The 19,094-nt window shown below is 53.7% G+C and overlaps 1 protein-coding gene across 1 annotated transcript; it reads right to left on the bottom strand.

Annotated features, from left to right (window-relative positions):
• Position 1: 1 nt before the first annotated feature.
• On the bottom strand, positions 2-18,915 carry Plekhg6 (pleckstrin homology and RhoGEF domain containing G6). The gene is made up of 17 exons (XM_040737583.1): positions 18,758-18,915; positions 18,186-18,404; positions 17,157-17,361; positions 15,603-15,749; positions 14,683-14,847; positions 14,219-14,314; positions 13,952-14,002; positions 13,487-13,636; positions 10,693-10,803; positions 10,412-10,561; positions 10,079-10,216; positions 9,651-9,770; positions 8,189-8,321; positions 7,987-8,102; positions 2,089-2,234; positions 574-1,245; positions 2-400 (listed from the first exon to the last, which is right to left on the bottom strand). The coding sequence occupies exons 3-17, from the start codon at positions 17,292-17,294 to the stop codon at positions 391-393; spliced, it is 2,343 nt and encodes a 780-aa protein (XP_040593517.1). The 5' UTR covers positions 17,295-17,361; positions 18,186-18,404; positions 18,758-18,915; the 3' UTR covers positions 2-390.
• Between the last annotated feature and the right edge of the window lie 179 nt (positions 18,916-19,094).

A 19,094-nucleotide genomic window follows, 5' to 3' on the forward strand; every position in this document is an offset into this window, starting at 1 on the left:
CTGACCCTGAAAGAGTGGTTTGTGTATTGGGGAGGCTGGGCAGAACCCAGGACCTGAGGAGTGGCTTGGAAAGTCCAGCCACGCTGCCGCTTTACAGAGTAGACTGTGCATCACCGCCCAGTGGGTACCCATGATTCCCTCCGCCCACCCTCATGCAGTGTTGACCAGTGGCCATGTTTCCGGGCAGCTTTATGTGGGGGCTCAGAGGTGCGTCTGTGGGACACAACGGTGCAGTTCTTGACCTCAGGGTCCCCAAAGCAGGAGGTGGGTGCCTGGGTCAGGCTTGGTTTGAAGTGGGTCCTTGAGGTAGAGTCCAGGGGGAGGGTGGTGACCAGCACTCTTGGGGAGACAATTCCTCTAGGAGATGTGTCAAAAGGGCTTGGGTGCTCCTCACACTTCTCTGTAAAGGGAGGAGACAGACACATTAGGTCAAGGTCAAACTTCGGAGTAGATGACAGTTAAGCTGAGACCCTCCCTGCGTGGGTCCCTGCTCTGCACTGCGGTCCTTAGAACGGCCTCTCCCTCCCTTCATACTCCCCTTTTATCCTACAGTGGTTTCCCTTCTGCACTTACGATGTGGACACGGGGGTGTCCAGCTGTATGATGTGGGTCCCCCTCATTCTCTGCAGCTGGGCTCGAGTCAATTTCCGGGGTTTGCCATCCCCGGGTTCCGAGGCTCCCTCGATCCTTTGGCTGGCCAGCTCCTCCCTTATCTCCCTGAGCATGTCCTCGGCCAGCAGGGGGCGGCGGCGGAGTCCAGGGGATAGTGGCCCCTCTTCGTCTGAGGAGTCCCAGGGGCTTTCCCCAGCAGAGTCAGTGTGGGTGGGGGACTGGGGGAGCGGACTCCGCCGCTCTGCCCTGTTTAGGGTTTCCGCCACCACATTCCGTGTGGCCAAAGTCTCGTCTTCCTCTTCGGACCAGGTTGGGGGCGCTGTCCTGGCCAGACTGCCTGCTCTTAGTATCCCGTCTGGCAATTCTGGGGCACTTCGTCGCTGGCAAGCTTGGGGGTGAGGAGGCTGGGGGCGCAAAGGAACATCTCGGAGTTCCAGGTTGGAGAAGGTGAGACGAGGGTCCCTACGAAGAGCCTTGGCCCGAAGCCTGTTCAGCGGGGAGCGAGAGGTCTTGGGGGAACTTGGAATCCAGGTGCTGTAGCCGGAGTCCGAGGTGTCGTCAGGCATGGAGGGAGTATCTTCATCCGTATCTTCAGTCACCACTAGGCGGGGGATGACGCTGAACTCCAAAGCCCTATGGTTAACAGCAAAAGTGGACGGGGATAATGAGGATCACATAGAAGCCCAGGAAGCCTCCCCATCACTCCACTCAGGAACAGGCACTCCACACTTACTGTCCTGTCTCTTCACACGACACTGATCGCTTTCCTCGCCTCACTGGCTGGAACTGTGCTCTATAAAAGCCCTGGATACTCACTTTTTTTAGACAGCACATATACTAACATTGGAATGACAGAGGAGATTACCATTCCTGTGTAAGTTCATGCAATTTATGAAGTGTTCCATATTTCAAGACCTTGAGCTAAGCTGGGTGTGGTTGCTCAGGAGGAATGTCATGAGTTCGAGGTCAGCCTGAGCGACACACTTTTAAAACAAACAAAAAGAGCTTGGGCTGCCTCTGAGCTATTTGATCCACAGCACCTGGTTGGGACCTCACAACCAGCAGCAGCTTGTCTCGTACGTATTTGCTGACTGGGTCCAGTGGTGGGTTCTTTTTCTCTGGAAGTTGCTAAGCAGCTGTATCATCCTGGACGGACCTCTTACACCACGGGGATTTGAACTTGCGGTGTCCTGGAAGCACTGACATTCTGAGAAGCCATATCTGCCCTCACTCTGGAGCCTGCCCCTCACAGGGAGCTCACATGCCATGTTTCCGCTTCCTTTGCCCTGTGCCCACGCTGTCCCACGCATCCCTTCACACGGTAGCTGCCAACCTCTTCCACTCCTGGCTGCTGCTGGTGTTCCTGTACCCACACTGGGTCTCCCAAGGCTGTACTGACTCTACTCAGCCTTTTAACTGTCTCCTCCCTCCTCCCGACCTGTGGCCTCCTCCCCTGAGGGCACACTTGAGTCTTACCTCCCCTCTGCACTGCTCTGAGAGTCCTCTGCGGAAGGAGTGGAGGGTCTGGTGCTGGGGGACTCCCTGCCCTGGTTGCGATATAGGGCCAGGAGCTCCCTCTTCTGTTGGACATACTCCTCAGCCTTCAGCTTCTGCAGACTGGCCTGGGGAGGGACTTTCATTATTATGAGCTCTCCTATACTGAGCACTTGCTGTATGCTGGCCACTGGACTAATTTACCTATGGGGTCTTTATGCCTCCTAACGCCCTTCTGAGGGCACGGGTGTTTACACTTCTGGTCCTACTGAGAAAGGGAGCTAGAAGGCTAGTGACAACCTCAGGAGTCGTTTTTTACATGAGGGAGCACAGTGGTGCCAAGATGTGGTGCCCTGAGCTGCAGAGCTGGTGCTGGGGTGACTGGGGTGGGCAGGAAGCCCCCTCTCCTCTACCATGTGCCTGCTTTTCACGACTCCGGATGCCCTTCATGCTCCTCTTTTAGGAGCTCTCCTTGACTGGCACGAGGCGCTGCAAGGGCTCTGAACCATCCTGGTGCTCAGGTTGCTCTTTTGGGCACATTCCTCTCCCATCACCTTGGCCTCCATCCCGAAGGTGGGAGGAGCAGGGGTCTGCATGCCCCAGGCTGAGGACCCCTCTGTCCCTTGGACGGGTGTGAAAGCAAAGCTGTTCCCAGATGGAAGAGAAGACGGCACATGTCCATGTTCCTTCTTCGGAGTTTTCATACAGAATAAAGTAGTGACAGCCGAGGGATGGCTTGTGAAGTACCTCCATGTGCATAGGTAGGTGCTCTGTAGCACGCCATCACCCTACAGTGTGACAGCATCATCACCCTACAGTATGACAGCATGGCCACGAGCGCATCCCACAGCTGCAAAGACGAGGCTCAGATGCAGCTACTGGCCAAGGAGGCAAGTGGAGAGGACAGCTGGGTGAGTAGGCTCTTTAAGTCCTAGCTCAGTGACTGCAAGCTTTGCAAAGGCAGCCTGGAGGGGCCCTGTTACCACAGGAGGACAGTGTTGGGGGGCGCACAGGGAGGCGGTAGGAAGAGGCTTGGCGTGAGGGTAGAGGTGGCTGCTATGGGCAGGATGGGCATCAGTATTCATAGGTGTGGCTAAGAAAACACTCAAGGGCTTCTTAGCTGGTAAAGAAAGGCCGTAGGCTGGACACGATCCCAGCATTTGGGTCTCAGTGGATCCACCTGAGGCAGGTGGATCTCTGAGTTCAAGCCAGCCTAGTCTACAAAGAGAGTGCCAGCCAGCCAGAGCTATACAGTGAGACCCCATCTCAGAAAGCAAGCAGGAAGGGAGGAAAAAAGGAAAGGAAAGGATAAAAAGGAAGGAAGGAGAGGAAGGAAGGAAGGAAGGAAAGGAAGGAAGGGAAGAAGGAAGGAAGGGAGGGAGGAAGGAAGGAAGGAAAGAAGTAATGAAGGAAGGAAGGAAGGGAGGGAGGGAGGGAGGGAGGGAGTGAGGGAAGAAAGGAAGGAAGGGAGGGAGGGAGGAAGGAAAAGAAGTAAGTAAGGAAGGAAGGGAGGGAGGGAGGGAGGGAGGGAGAAAAGGAAGGGAGGGAGGGAGGGAGGAAAGAAGGAAGGGAGGGAGGAAAGGAAGGAAGGGAGGAAGGAAGGAAGGGAGGGAGGAAGGAAAGGAAGGAAGGGAGGGAGGGAGGCAGGAATGGAGGGAGGGAGGGAGGAAGGGAGGGACGAAGGAAGGAAGGAAGGAAGGGAGGGAGGGAAGGAAGGAAGGAAATGAAGGAAGTAAGGAAATGAAGGAAGGAAGAAATGAAAGGAAAGGAAGGAAGGAAAAGAAGTAAGGAAGGAAGGAAGCGAGGAAGGAAGGGAGAGAGGAAGGAAGGGAGGGAGGGAGGGAGGCAGGGTTGTAGCTGGAGTTGTCTATCTACCCCTTCCCCAGGCATCCCCACCACAGTAGCTGATGGGGGCTGCACCTGGCATAGAGTAGGGCCCTCCCCCCATGCAATGCTCTGTTCTGACTGATGCTAGGCTAACCTGGTGACTCCATATTTGGCTTTGCCATTAGCTAGGGGAATATGAGCCAGCAGCCCGGGGTTCCTAGGCTTCTCCACAGCTTCTGTAGGAGCACGGGGGCGGCCAGGTCAGGACGAGACATGTTGGAGGAGAGTTGGGCAGGCATAGGAACATGATATCTAATGGAGAGTTCTAACTCTCCTTCCCTGGCTCCCCGGTTACTGAGCCAGAACAGAGGGTGAGACCTGGGGGCAGCAAGGGCAGCAAGCTAGCACACAGGGCCAGCTCCTCTGTCCTCTTCCCCAGCTCAGTGTCAAATGGGGAAAGGTACAAGCAAGGCGAAGGGACACACAGCTTGCTCCACAGGCTTCAAGCTCGAGTTTGGGACGGGATGTGACGGGATGCCAAGGACAGGGTTGAGGTGTGGAAGGAAAGCATGAGAAGGACAGGGGGGTCCTTAAGGGACATCAGTGCCAGCGGGCTCCAGGAGCTTGCTTCTCAGGAAGAGCAGGGGCGGGGCCCTAGGGAGCAGAGCACAGGACTTCCAGCTGCCTCAAAGCCTCAGCAGCAGTCGGCTCCGCGGCTACAGGTGAGCAGTATAGGAGAGGAAGAGCTAGTGCGTGGTGCCCCACAAAGCTGAAGAAAGGGAGGCTCCTGAGCAGGATTCCTGTGGAGAGTCCCCAGGGTGGAATGCCCTCTCTCCGCAGCTCCTTGGGCACACCAGATTCACCCACTCTCCCAGCACTGGATGACGAGGGTCACTAAATGGTGCCCCTCGCCCCTCAACTACCACACCAGTGCCTTCTTCCGGCTCCACACCTCCTGCCGCCCTTTCTCCTCCTCCTCTCTTCCTTCTCTCTACTCCTGTCTCCCTCCTCCTTCTTTCTCTTCTTTGTTTTGTGACTCTAGGTCTTTCTATGCGGCTCAGATGCAGAACTTGCTGTATAGCCCAGGCTAACCCTGAACTCACGAACTCCTGTCTCAGCTTTCCGGGTGCTCGGACCATGGGAGTGCTCAGCCATCTCACCCTTTCCTGTAAGCAGAACAGTGACGCTCACCCGTGCAGCAGCACAAAGTGCAGGGCCTCACCCTGGCTCTCTGGCTACCACCGTCCCCTCCCAGACGAAGACCAGGCTGAAGAAGGGGAGTAACTTGTCAAGAACACAGACAGTGTGGGCTCTGGACTCTTGCTTTTAGTCCTCAATTGGGCCCGCTTTCGTTTCTTGGTCTCTACCTCTGAGGGTTCCTTTTGTTCCCCTCATCAGTTCCTTTTCCTCTCCCCAGCCACTAAGTTTCCCCACCTCCACCCGCAAGCTCATTTTCTGTTAAAGTGTGAGCCACCTCTGTAACCCACAGGGAAGACACCTCACTTAACATTTCTGCAAGGAAAGAAGAAAAAAATCTGAGCCCTGGGCAGTGGAGGGACCAAAAGATACTCTACCACCCCCTTTGTGTGTGTGTGTGTGTGTGTTTGTGGTATGTATGTGTCTGTATGTTTGTGGTGTGTGTGTATGTGTTTGTGGTATGTGTGTGTGTTTGTAGTGTGTATGTGTGTTTATGGTATGTGTGCATCTGTGGTGTGTGTATGTGTGTTTACGTGTGTGTGTGTGTGTGTGTGATGTATGTGTGTGTGTTTATGGTATGTGTGTATGTGTGGTGTGTGTGTTTATGGTATGTGTGCATCTGTGGTGTGTGTGTGTGTGTGTGTGTGTGTGTGTGTGTGTGTGTGTGTGTGTGTGTGTGTGTGAAGACTGACAGTAATCCAGAAGAGAGTGTTCTGGATGGATTGCAGTATTTTAAGCTTTCAGTTGCTGGTCCTAGAGCAGGAGTGATGCTCCATTTGTCACCCTGCGGAGACTATCAGGGCTGTTATTCTGCATATGAACACCAGTAAGTTTCACTCGCTCCCACAGGTTCCACAGGGAGAATGTGCAAGAAGGCTTGTGCTAAGACTGGGAACAAAGCAAGGGAAAATGTATAGAGGGCCAGGTGAAAAAAACAATTATAGATGTGGAAATGCAAGTATAACTATACACGTACATGCACCACCCACACAGACAAATAAATGTACATATTACTCCATGGGGATGGAGTTCAGAGGTCAAGTACTTTCCCAGTATAGGAAAGACCCTGGGTTTGAGCCCCAGCTTGACAACAAACAAGACAAAATAGTCTAACTCAAATTTCCATCTCTCTTTGCCATTCTGCTCCCACCGTGGGTTGACTGGCAGCCTGGAGAAAGCAAGGTCTGAATCCTAACCCCTAGAAGTCACAGGTGCGCCCGCCCTTAGTTGGGGAAAGGGTCTTTGAAGGACCTAAGGAGGCGATCTCAGACGGTGGGTTCTGCACTCCTGCTGGATTCTAAAGTGGGTGTCTGCTGTCTTCACAAGAAATGGAGGGAAATTTGGACACCAGCATACAAAGGGGAAAGCCAGAGATGGGGGTGGGGGTTGCTGCTCCAAGACAAGGTCTACTAAAGCCATCAGTAGCTGGGAAGAGTCACAGATTGTCCCCTAGAACCTGGGCAGGAAGCTCATTTCTGTCAACACTTTTGACATTGAACTTGTGGCCTCCAGAATTATGAGGGACTCTGTTTCTGGAGTATTTTGTTTTGTTTTCTGTGGAACTGTGGCTCAATCAACTCCAGGGTTGTGTTCATGCTAAGTATACACTGTCCCACTAAGTTGCACCCTAGCCGGTTCCAGTTGTTTTAAGCCACTGAATTCGTAGTAAGCATCACAGCTTTACTGATCTCTCTTTTCTGAACTCCTGCTTTTATGGCATAAATTTTCTTCCATCACCACTCTGTTTAAAACCTCCACTGGCTCCATACAGTCTATGGGACAAAGTTCACGTTCTTAGCATTGCCTTAGAGATGGACATGATTCTGTGTTTGACCGCCTGGACTCAAACTCACATGTCATGCCCTGGCGTTGTCAAGCAAATATCCTGCTCTGTCCTGCACATGCACACGCTGGTGCACACACATGATATACAACAGGCAGGCAGGCAGGCAGACATACATACATACAGACAGACAGACAGTCTCTCTCTCTCTCTCTCTCTCTCTCTCTCTCTCTCTCTCTCTCTCACACACACACACACACACACACACACACACACACACACACACGCTCCATGGTGGCAATGGGAGAAAGTGTGGGAGGGTAAGAGGACATGAGACAGTCTCACATGGTCCCAGCTGAACTCTGGAGTTTGTATGACCTTGGACTGGCCCTGTTCCCTGCCTATAAAGTGAGACATGGGGCCAACTTGATGCCCTCCCAGCTCAGTGATTCTCTCAACACACCTGACTGTTTCCTGTTTCTGGAGTTTTGTATTTGGCATCTCCTCCTTCCTTTGTCCCCTTTGTCCCCCTTTGTCTCCTATGTCAGTCCCCCAGGCTCCTTGTCGGCTCTGAAGCCATGACTTCTCCCCCTAATCTCCCTCAGCACCACTGCTCTTCCAGCAGACAGGTGGGAAGAAGGCACCGCCCCTTTCTCTCTTGCTGTCTTCTGCATATTTGCCTTTGTTATTTGTTGTACTCTGATTACTCTAATGAGCTGCAGTGCAGACTCCTGGAGGGCAGGAATGCTATTTTCATTCTTTTCTGATTCCCCGGCACCTAGCCCTAGTGCCTGTCTCCAGAAATCGCCCCCTGGGTGTCTGAGCAGAAGATAAAGTTTAGAAATGCATTGTTTCAGTGTGGTCAAACCATTAGGGTAGACCCCATCTTGGGGTCCCGTCTCAATAGCTGGTTCAGTAGCTAGCTGTGGTTTTCTCAGACTGTCCTCCTCTGGAAGGAATCCAAGTCTGCCCAAGTCTGCACCTGCACTTAGCCCAGCCTCTCCGCCCTCCTTCGCCCCTCCGAGCTCCAGGGATGCACGCTCACCCCTCTCCAAGGCCTGACCACCACCTACCTGAGCCTGCAGGGTCTTCTCCACCCACCGGGCACGATCTGCCGAGCTGGGACAGTGCACAGTGAGGGCACTGGAGACACACTGGAATTCAGTGAGGTGGATCAGCAGGAAGCTGTCTGCACGGAGAAGAAGCTCTGCTTTAAGGCCTGGGCCTTATCTGACCCCGATCCCGACCCTTCCTCCTCTGGTAGAGGGGACATACTGGGATCTCGCAGTGGTCGGCACACAAGCTTCTCCAGCATGAGAGGGGGACGGATGACCTTGGCTCTGACCACCCTGCGCTGAGGCTTGGTTACGAGGAGCACATCAGAGAAGAGGAACAGGTACACATCCAGCTGCAGGAGAAAGCGGCAGGGTCAGCCAGGGGCGGGGCTGGTCGGGGCACTGACTCACTGGCTGAGCAGAAGGACCAGGGCAAAGCTATGGAGTGTCACACTGGGAGGCTACGACTGGGTCCCGTCTCTTGATTTACAGGCAGGGAACAGGGCTGGCTCAAGGTCATGCAAGCGACTGGAGCTAGGCAGGACCCGAACCATGTCCTTTTGCCCGGCCCACCACACTTTCTTCCATCGCTACCTTGCATGTGCGGTCTATTACGTGTGCGGTGTATGTGGTGACTGTGTGGATGCTTGCCCAGTGTGCCCATGTGCAGGAGAGAGCGGGATGCTGGGTGTCCCGCTCTCTCACTTTCTATGTTATTGTTCTGAGACAGGTCGACTGGCCAGGGAACTCTCGGGATCTGCTTGTGCTATCCAACAATCCTGGGGCTACAGATGCAAGCAGCCATGCCCAGCTTCCTCCCTCCCTCCCTCCCTCCTTTCCTTCCTTCCACATTTATTTTATTTCAGTGACGTGTGTCTCTGCGTGGATATGTACATGTGAGTAAAAATGCCCAAGGAGGCCCGAAGGTTGTTTTGGCTCAACAACCCCCCCCCCCAGCTGGAGTTATGGGCAGTGGTGAGCCGCTTGACAATGGGTGCTGAGAACTGAACTTGAGTCCTCTGCAAGATCAGCAAGTGCAGTAGGGTGTTAATCCCAGCTTTAATCCCAGCACTCGGGAGGCAGAGGCAGGTGAGTTCTGTGAATTCAATGCCAGCCTGGTCTACACAGTGAGTTCTAGGACAGCCAGGGCCACATGGAGAAACTATGTCTTGAAAAAAAAGAGAAAAAGAAAAGGACCAGCAAGTGCTCTTAACAGCTCAGTTGTCTCTGCAGCTGTAGGCTCAGTTTCTTATGTGGGTGTTGAGTTGTCAAATTTAGGTTCTCTTGTTTTTTAAGTTTGGAGCCAGTTTGGTGACCTGTAGCTCCTTGATTTTTCTTTGGAAGGTCTATTTTTTTATTTGATGTGTGTGGATATTTTGCCTTCCTGTATGTGTCTAGACACCATGTTTGCAGTGCCTGGGGAGGCCAGAAGAGGTGTCAGATCCTTGAGCTGGAGTTATATAGACTGTGGTGAGTAGCCACACGGGTGCTAGGGACCGAACACGGGTCTTCTGCAAGAGCAGCCCGTGCCCTTAACTGCTCAACAGTGTCTCCATCCCCAGGTCCTCGTGCCTAAAGAGCAAGCGCTCTTCCCCGCCAAGTCACCTCTCCCAGCCCCGCTTCCAGCGTGTTGGCCTCCCATCCATGTCCTTCCATGTCCCACTCCGGTGCGGGGCACCCACCTTCCCTTCTCGCCCTTCCTTCACTCGCACAGGGCCTTCCAGCAGTAGCTGCCTGGTGTGCTCGGGGGCAACCCCTAGTATAGGGGCCATGAGGTCCAGGGTGGAAAATGGGCGCAGGTTCTAAGGGAACAGAGAGGAAGCAGGAAGGGGATCAGGGCGCCATGCATGTGTGCCTCTCCCATCCCAAGCCAGGGTGGCTCTGTCACCAGCCCATCCTTTCTGTGCCTGGAGCCACAGCAGACACCCTAGTGTCCCCTCTTCACTCTTCTCCTTTACCCGTTGGTCTCCTCCCACAGGAAGGAATGATGGGCACACCCAGTGGCAGTAGTGCGCAGGCGCGGGACCTGTTGGCCTCTGTCCTCTCCCAGCCGGGCTGCTCCCTCATCTACCTTCCCGGAACCTGGCATTTTTGGGGCCCCTTTCCTCACCTTCTCCACCTCCTCGTTGGAGGGCTCTAACACCTCATAGGGCCCTATGCGCTGGGCCGCAGCCAGCAAGCTCTCCTGCTCTTCACCCCGGCGGACCTGGCCATTTATGTGTCTCAGGAAAGACTCCACAGCTGCGATCTTAGGACGTGAGAAGCAGAGGGAGGCACAGCTGAGCTCAGTTTACCCACGCAGTGGCAGCCACAACACTCTAAAATAGGCCTAGTCAGTTAGCACTGTGCGAGAAATGGGGCCTCGGTGATCTCTGGAGATAGCTCTTACCCGTCACCCACCAGCCGCCAGCACCGAGGGCAGGAGCCTCACCCGAGCTCTTACCATGGCATTCAGGGCCTCTCGGGCTCGGGGCTCGGGGCTTCTCTTGAGCACAGCTTGCAGCAGCAGCGGATACTTGGTGATGCGCTGGTGGGGTTTGATGAGCAAGTCACCCAGCGTCTGTCTTCCCGAGCGCTTGTGCTTCTCACACCACTGCGGGGAAGGCCGGGGAGCTCAGGCGTGTGCAGGGACCCTCCTGCCTGCACATCCAGGGACTGCCTCAGCCCACGTGACCTGGCTGTGCACTCGAACCCCTCCAGCCTCCATGTCCCATGGCACCCCACCTGCACGAAAGTGTGGAACAAAGGGTTCGTGTCTTGCTGCTCCCGGGCATAAGCCATGGTCTGCTTCACTCGCAGGCAGTACTGGACGTACGGATGGAAGCGCTGGCCAAACTGGAGGAACAGATACAGGGCAGGGGGCGGGGAGTCATGAATAGACTCTGGCTGTAGAACACAGCCCCTAAATGAAGCCCCTGACAGCCTCTACCTCCCGGGATGCCTCCCACAGCCGGGTCCCTCATTCTGTGGTCCGGAGAGGAACAGACACCCTGAGGGGCAGGGCCTGGCTACCCCTGGAGTTCATTCTGTCCATGGCACTGCCTGTGCCTGCCCCTCTGAACTCACTCTCCCGCCATCAATAATTCAACCCGACTGTTTTCGGGACACTGGGGCTCCTATTTCTATGACCTAAAAGTTATCTGGAAGCCCTGCTCTGAAGGGAGGGGTGCTAAAGGCTCCCAGGAAACTGCTCCCCACAGCCTGGTTTTGTACCCCCTTCCAAGATTTCCGGCAGACCCCGAAACACTACGGTCGAAAGTCTAGACCCAGGCCAGTTCTCCTTCTCTTACCAAGTCCACAGTCAATGCCCCTGTGGCCTTTTACCAGCCCTTCCTACCCCAACTAAGTCCCCCAGGGGTCTCCTTACGGAGGCACCATTCTTTAAGACACATTCTTAAAATTTTTATTTATTTTACATGTATGAGTGTTTTGTCTGCAAGTGTGTGCCATATGTGTGTGTGCCGTGTGTGTGTGTGTGTGTATGTGTGTGCCATGTGTGTGTGTGTGTATGTGCGTGTGCTATGTGTGTATGTGTATGAGTGTGTGTGCCATGTGTGTGTATGTGTATATGTGTGTGCCATGTGTATATATGTGTGTATGTGTATGAGTGTGTGTGCCATGTGTATATATGTGTGTGTATGTGTATATGTGTGTGCCATGTGTGTGTGTGTATGTGTGTGTGCTATGTGTGTATGTGTATGAGTGTGTGTGCCATGTGTGTGTGTATGTGTGTGTGCTATGTGTGTATGTGTATGAGTGTGTGTGCCATGTGTATATATGTGTGTATGTGTATGTATGTGTGTGTGCTATGTGTGTGCATGTGTATATGTGTGTGCCATGTGTATATATGTGTGTATGTGTATGAGTGTGTGTGCCGTGTGTGTGTGTGTATATGTGTGTGCCATGTGTGTGTGTGTGTATGTGCGTGTGCTATGTGTGTATGTGTATGAGTGTGTGTGCCATGTGTATATATGTGTGTATGTGTATGAGTGTGTGTGCCATGTGTGTGTGTGTATATGTGTGTGCCATGTGTATATATGTGTGTATGTGCGTGTACTATGTGTGTATGTGTATGAGTGTGTGTGCCATGTGTGTGTATGTGTATATGTGTGTGCCATGTGTATATATATGTGTGTGTATGTGCCTGTGCTATGTGTGTATGTGTATGAGTATGTGTGCCATGTGTATGTGTATGTGTGTGTGCCATGTGTATATATGTGTGTGTATGTGCGTGTGCTATGTGTGTATGTGTATGAGTGTGTGTGCCATGTGTATATATGTGTGTGTATGTGCGTGTGCTATGTGTGTATGTGTATGAGTGTGTGTGCCATGTGTATATATGTGTGTATGTGCATGTGCTATGTGTGTATGTGTATGAGTGTGTGTGCCGTGTGTGTGTGTGTATATGTGTGTGCCATGTGTATATATGTGTGTGTATGTGTGTGTGCTGTGTGTATGTGTATGAGTGTGTGTGCCATGTGTGTGTGTGTATATGTGTGTGCCATGTGTATATATGTGTGTGTATGTGCGTGTGCTATGTGTGTATGTGTATGAGTGTGTGTGCCGTGTGTGTGTGTATATGTGTGTGCCATGTGTATATATGTGTGTGTATGTGCGTGTGCTATGTGTGTATGTGTATGAGTGTGTGTGCCATGTGTGTGTATGTGTATGTGTGTGTGCCATGTGTATATATGTGTGTGTATGTGCGTGTGCTATGTGTGTATGTGTATGAGTGTGTGTGCCATGTGTGTGTGTGTATGTGTGTGTCTGTATGTGTGCCGTTTGCATGTCTAGTTCTCTTAGAAGTTAGGTCAGGGCCCCTAGAACCAGAGTTACAGCGGTTGTGAGCAGCCATGTAGGTTCTTGGAAACAAACCCAGGTCCTCTGTCAGAGCGGCCAGTGTTCTTACTGCTGGGCCACCTCTCTGGAACTTTAGGCCTCATCCTTGCACTTAGCTATTTCGTGGTGGGTTTCAAAGGAATAATTAATATTTTACAGCAGTCAAGTAGTGCACCCTTGTTATTACAGCACCTGGGAAACTAATACAGGAAAGTCTTGACTACCAGGCTAGCCTGGGCAACATTGCCAGACCCTATCTTTAAAAAGAAAGAAAGAAAGCCGGGCGTGGTGGCACACGCCTTTAATCCCAGCACTCAGGAGGCAGAGGCAGGCGGATCTCTGTGAGTTCCAGGACAGCCTCCAAAGCCACAGAGAAACCTTGTCTCGAAAAACCAAAAAAAAAAAAAAAAAAAAAAAAAAAGAAAGGAAGAAAGAAAGAGAAGAAAAAGAAAATCAAATACAAGATTGCACATCTGGTGAGAGCACACCCCCTTGCACCCCTAACGTAGGGCTATTTTCATTTCATGGGTCTCCAGAAGACCGAGGAACCCTGGAGACAGGCATACGTGTGGACTGGGATGGAGGAGATGAGGTTATATTTTGGAGTTGGGGCTGTGCCCCGTGGTCGTTTTGGGCTGACCTCATTCATCTTGCTCTTTCTGGGTCTTCCCACACTCACTGTCAGGAAGCCGTTTTGTAGGCTGACAGGGTCCAGAGGCTGGCGGGAGGCTCGAGTCTCTTCTAGGACTGGCTGCAGCACCTCCTCCCAAAAGCTCCGGTGGACTCTAATCAGGTTGGGGACATTTCCAAACAGGGTCTCTGCTGACACCTGGAGGAGTGAGCAGGGCTTAGTAACAGACCTAGGTCGGGTCACAGTCAGGAAGGGACAAGCAAGGACTTTCAACTTCAGTGACAGGGCTGGGGACAAAGGGAGAACCTTGACAGTGGCCTGGAAGACCCTGGGTAGTCCCTCTACCCCTGTGGCCCCAGGGTGCTAGGGGCCTGGGCCAGGTGGGGGACTAATGCGAGTGAGAAGTTCAGGGAAGTCAGGGTGTCCCAGGAAATGCGGGAATTCAGCCTGAGCAGCCGCTGTGGCCCCGCCCCCTACCGCTGTGGCCCCGCCCCCTACCGCGTTTCCACTCACGTCAGTCAGCAGTCCCACCCGCTGCAAATTCAGCAGACCAGCTGCCATGAGCTAGAGGCAGGGAGGAAGACAGGGGCTCAGCACCTGGTCTCTCTTCTCCAGGGTCTCCCCAAGCCTGCCATCTTCAGCTCTCTGTTCCCGACCCTGAGCAGGTCTGAAATCATGGCTTGGAATCTTGCCCCCGAGCCCCTTCTGCTCTGGGAGAACGGAGATAATACCAAGGACCCAGGTGGGGAGGAGGCGAGGTTGGGGCTGAGGGTGGCTCACATCGGTCATGATCTTGAGCTTCCTGGAGTAGATCAGCTCAGTGCTCAGGAGCTCCCACAGTGCTTCCTGCTGGTGGCAAAGCTCACGGCTCATCTCCTGAGGGCGACAGTGCTGCTTCACTTGGGGAACGCTAAGGATAGGTGCCGTTTGTTAAGTGCTAGATCTGTGCCCTGGGTTCTGGTCCCTCTACACAGCACCTTTTTAATCCTAACCAACCCTCTAGTTTGTAGGTAGCATCACCCCCATTTTCCATATGAAGCAAGTGAGGATTGGAGAGGTCCTCCGTCATAACCAAGGCTTCACTAGTTGGTGGCAGAGCTGGGGTTTGAAGATCTCTAGAGGTTTTCCGCTCTGGGTGCCGTATACCAAGGCCTTTGCCTTTCCCTGGACAGACGTGAGATACGCGTACACTGTGTGGAGAAGGCTCTGATGCGTTGCGGGGACACAGACCATTCCAAACCTACCTTGTGTTCAGGTACCAGCTCCTTCCAGGACTTTTCCATGGTCAGGCCACTGTCACCTCCCTCTCCTATCTCCCAGCGTTTCCGGTCATCCGGTGGCAGGCGGGGCATCCCAAACATGCTAAATGTGTGCAGTCTCACTTCCAGCTCGTGGGCCTTGGTGACTTCCTGGGAGAGCAGAGGAGGTGACCAGCCTGACACATCCCCAACATCTGGTGCCCAGGCACCGGAAAGACTGCATGTGCACACATGCATACACACATGTGCCTGGCATGACATGAATTGGGTCATTATTACCCAGGAAATAAAGTTACACTTTTGTCTGCAGAAAGATTCCTGGGTAGAGGGATTTGAGGGGACCTCCCTGACCAGAACGATGCCTTCAAGAGGTTGTCTCACTTAGAACAGGGGGAGGAGCAGAGTCAGGCCTTCCAGAGTGGTCTTTAAGAATTGATTTTCTTTACTTAGAAAAACAAAACCCTGCTTTTGATTGTGCTGTAAGTTGAACCCAGGGCCTTCTGCATGCTAGGCAAGCCCTTTTCCACTGAGATACACACCCCAGACTGAGGAACCTTCAGGTAAGGACCAGACTTAAGAAAGCATGGTCTCACCGGGCGGTGGTGGCGCACGCCTTTAATTCCAGCACTTGGGAGGCAGAGGCAGGTGGATCTCTGTGAGTTCGAGGCGGGGCTGGACCGACAGCCTCCAAAACAATACAGAGAAACCCTGTCTCGTAAAAACCAAAAAAAAAAACAAAAACAAAAACAAAAACAAAAAAAAAAAAAACAAAGCATGGTCTCAGGTAACAATGACATAAAATGGACACATTTTTGTTTGTTCATGGAGTTTCTGGCTTGGCTGTCCCTGCAGGCCATCATGAATCGGGTTATGAACACTGAGGCAGAAGTAAAGGGAATCCTTACCTTGAGTTTGGGGGAGTGAGCTGGGCCAACCCCCAAATGGCCCCCATGCCTCTTCTCTGGTTCCCGAAGCAGAGGAGGCAGACCTCGGGCCTGGCCAGAGCCCTTGGTAAAAGGGACGTAGTGCTGGAGGAGTCGGAGACTAGGGTCCTGGGGAAAGAGAAGATGGGGGAGGTTCTGGGAGGTAGAAGGGGCCGAGCTCCTCACCCCTGCAAGCTGGACTGCTCGCTGCTTTCATCAAACCAGTTTGGTATGAGTTGCTTTGAGTCACAGTGGCTGCTGCCAGGCAGGGCAAGTTCAGCTGGGCTGGGGCATGCCTGCCTGGTTCCCCAGGGAACCTGGAGGTAGAAGCTGAGGCCTCCTGCGGAGCAGGTGCACACGCACACACATGTCTGTACTCTGCAGTGGGACACACACATGTCCGGGCTCTGCAGTGGGACACACACATGTCTGTACTCTGCAGTGGGACACACACATGTCTGTACTCTGCAGTGAGACACACACATGTCTGTACTCTGCAGTGAGACACACACATGTCTGTACTCTGCAGTGGGACACACACCTGTCTGTACTCTGCAGTGGGACACACACATGTCCGGGCTCTGCAGTGAGACACACGCATGTCTGTGGGTATCCATTCAACTCCAGCTCACCCAGCTGTACACAGACCCTCAGTGCCAAGGACTAGCAGGCATGGTGAATGATATATGCTGTGTTCCGAGTTCGTTCCTTTGTGACAGCTAGTCTCTCTCACACAAGGGAACGAGAACTCACAAAGGTGCAGCCTCCTCACGAGGGCTGCAGCTAGTGTCCTATGCCACTGGGAGTTGCTGTCCTTCTGTGTTTGAGGTTGGATGAGGCCTTAGCCACAAGTCTCCTCCCCAAGGCAGGCCTGGTCACATTCCTTGTCTGCCTTGGCCTGAATTACCCCACATACTTCCTAGTGTCCCTTTCCACCCTGTGCCTGGGAGGGTCTCCATCTCCCGGGGTGGAATCCTCCAGGGAGGCAGGGAATGCCCCCAGTCAGAAGTGGACCTGCCTTAAGGAAGCACTGAGGGCAGAAACAGCCTAGACCCTGGCTTCCACACCCCTTTCCTTTACTAGGCTTGGAGGTGGGCCAGTCAGGTAGAGCCAGGGGCGGGACCAAGACAGTTCCCTCCACTCCCTCCTCCCCTGTGAGAACAGGGGTGCCCTGAACCTTTGCTCTTCTTCAGTCCTGACTCAGGAAGCTTTGGACTCCTCCCAACTCCTCACAAATAGAGACTGAGAGATGTCTTTCCCACTGCCCTAGTAGCTCAGAAATGCCTTCCTATCCCTCCTCGGTAGGTGTGGCTCCCATAGGCTCCCTGCCTCTGCCGCTCTGTTGTCTGGGGCTGGGTGTGAAGTCCTGGGATCCTGGCCCAGCCAAGGCCCTCCTCTCCCAGCAACCCCAGAAAGCAGAGGAGGTTAAGGGACAAGAATAGAGCAGCCTGCGAAACTATAAGGGGACAGACTTCAAAGCCTTGGTGTCCTCCCTCCTGCCCCACCCGGGTCACCTTCCGGGCACAGCAGACTCACCAACACAGGAGCTCTTCTGGGATAGACATTCCCAGCAGCGCTCTGGGCAGAAGTCGAATGACGGCCCCCGTAAGTCTCAATTCGGGAAGCAACCAGGCCTTGAAGGGGACCCTCATCTGGAGGTCCAAAGGCTTGCATTGCTCTATCCTGGCTCACTCCCAAAGGGCCATAGTGCCAATGCCCTGGAGAAAGGGGGTTCCCTTGTCTGCAAGACAGAGAGCCCAGGCTGGGTTAGTGAGGGTGTCTCCACAGATCAGATAGCAGGGAAAGACTAGAGGCCAGAGAGGGGAAGAAGGTGACCAGATGGTGATCACATGGGGGGAAGTGGGGGTGCATTATCTATAAGTTGGTGGGGGGAGAGCAGGTCCAGGTGCATGTTGGGTAGAAACATCTGCTTTACATTTGGGAAACGTTCCCACTTTGGCCTCAAAGGATGCTGTAATCTCAAGAGCAGCTGGGAGTAAGGGTCACAGAAAATCTCTAGTGCTCTAAATAGCCCCAGGTAGAAGCGTCCTCTTGTAGCTAGTCTCCTCTTCCTGTGCTACCTTTGACAACGCTGCACAAACTCCATGGCGTGACGGCCAAGTGGGTCTCCCATGTTGGAACAGACTATGGGCTAAGGATGGCTTTTTTATTTTCTTTCCTGATTTGAGACAGAGGGGTTTCATAATGTAACCCAGGTTGACCTGGAACACACAGTGTAACCCAGGCTAGGCTGCCTTCCAACTCTGGATCTCCCCTGCCTCAGCTTCTACAGTACTATGATTACAGACATATTCCATCACACTTGGCAACTTTTACATTTTTAAAAGTAGAACAAAGTAAAAAGAAAAACGTTTGGGGAAAGTGAATAATACACGCAGTTCTCATTCTGTGAGTTCCAGCTAGTTCAACCACAGTCCATCCAGCCACCTCTACTGATGGCTCGCTGTCCATGGCTGCTTTTTGGTTAGTAGAAACTGAGACCCTATAGGCCCAAGAATCGACTTTTTTTCTGTCCCTTTATTGAGAAGTATGCACACCCCTTACCTGGACCCCCCACGGCCGCGCACAAGCTGGTGAAGTTGGGAGAGCTGTTACACAGGGTCGGTAGAGGCAAGCCTAGCAGAAGCAGCGCTCTGGTCTCCCACTAACTTCGGTCTTTCCCAGCCTCCGAGGACAGCACCGTGGAGCTGGAAGTCAGCCGCGGGACTCCTCCCCTCTTTCCTAAACCTGGATGGAAGTCCCATCCCTTCCAGTAGGCAGGGCCTGGAGGGAAGAGGCCCTTAGTGGGAGATGGGCTCAAGAACACTATACAGGGGCCTCTGGCCCCTCCATTTCTCTCCCCTATGTTTCTCTGACTTAGATACACAGGAGATTGCTCATTCTGTCATCCCCCGCCCCCCCCTCGCCAACAGTCTTGCTTCTGAGGTCAGCCAGCCCCCCCCTCCCCGCCCCTTACTATCCCTCCCCGCTTCACCCTCTCCATCCTTTACCCAGCCCCAGCTAGTCTCCCTCCCTCCCTCTTCTTTCCCTGCCTCCTCCCTCCTTCTTAGGCACTGCGACCCTGTCCCAAGTTCCCGGTTCCCTGCCAGCCCGGCATCCGCCCTCCCAGGTCTCACCTGTGCACGCAGGTGTCCCGGCTTTCGCTGTCCTCGATGCCTGCTGGGGCCGGTAGGATTCAGGGTCTTCGTCAGCCTCCTCGGTAATGGCAGCCCCTCGATCCCAGCCTGGGACTGGGACCGAGCGGCCCGCGGGATCGGGCTGCACCGGGCTGGGAGGGGAGGCGAAGGTGGAGGAAGAGGGGCGGGACGCGGGCTGGCACCTCCCCCTGCCCGAGGGCCTTGCAGCGCCGCTGTCGTGGTCACCGGGTGGGGAGGACTGGGAGCCAGACTCCGGACACAGCCACCAACCACTCCCGGGCCAGGAGCTCTCCCTTCGTGCTGAGCCCCCCCTCCC

Source organism: Mesocricetus auratus, unplaced genomic scaffold, assembly GCF_017639785.1.
Source record: "Mesocricetus auratus isolate SY011 unplaced genomic scaffold, BCM_Maur_2.0 Super-Scaffold_100676, whole genome shotgun sequence".
Classification (NCBI taxonomy): domain Eukaryota; kingdom Metazoa; phylum Chordata; class Mammalia; order Rodentia; family Cricetidae; genus Mesocricetus; species Mesocricetus auratus.

Bases quoted from the DNA above. Each gene is read 5' to 3' on its own strand.
- Plekhg6 (XM_040737583.1), bottom strand. From the start codon at position 17,294: ATGCAAGCCTTTGGACCTCCAGATGAGGGTCCCCTTCAAGGCCTGGTT. The intron at 15,750-17,156 runs GTGAGTCTGCTG...CTCTTTCCCCAG, and splicing joins CCAGAAGAGCTCCTGTGTTG to GACCCTAGTCTCCGACTCCT. The intron at 1,246-2,088 runs GTAAGACTCAAG...TGTTAACCATAG, and splicing joins CAGAGCAGTGCAGAGGGGAG to GGCTTTGGAGTTCAGCGTCA.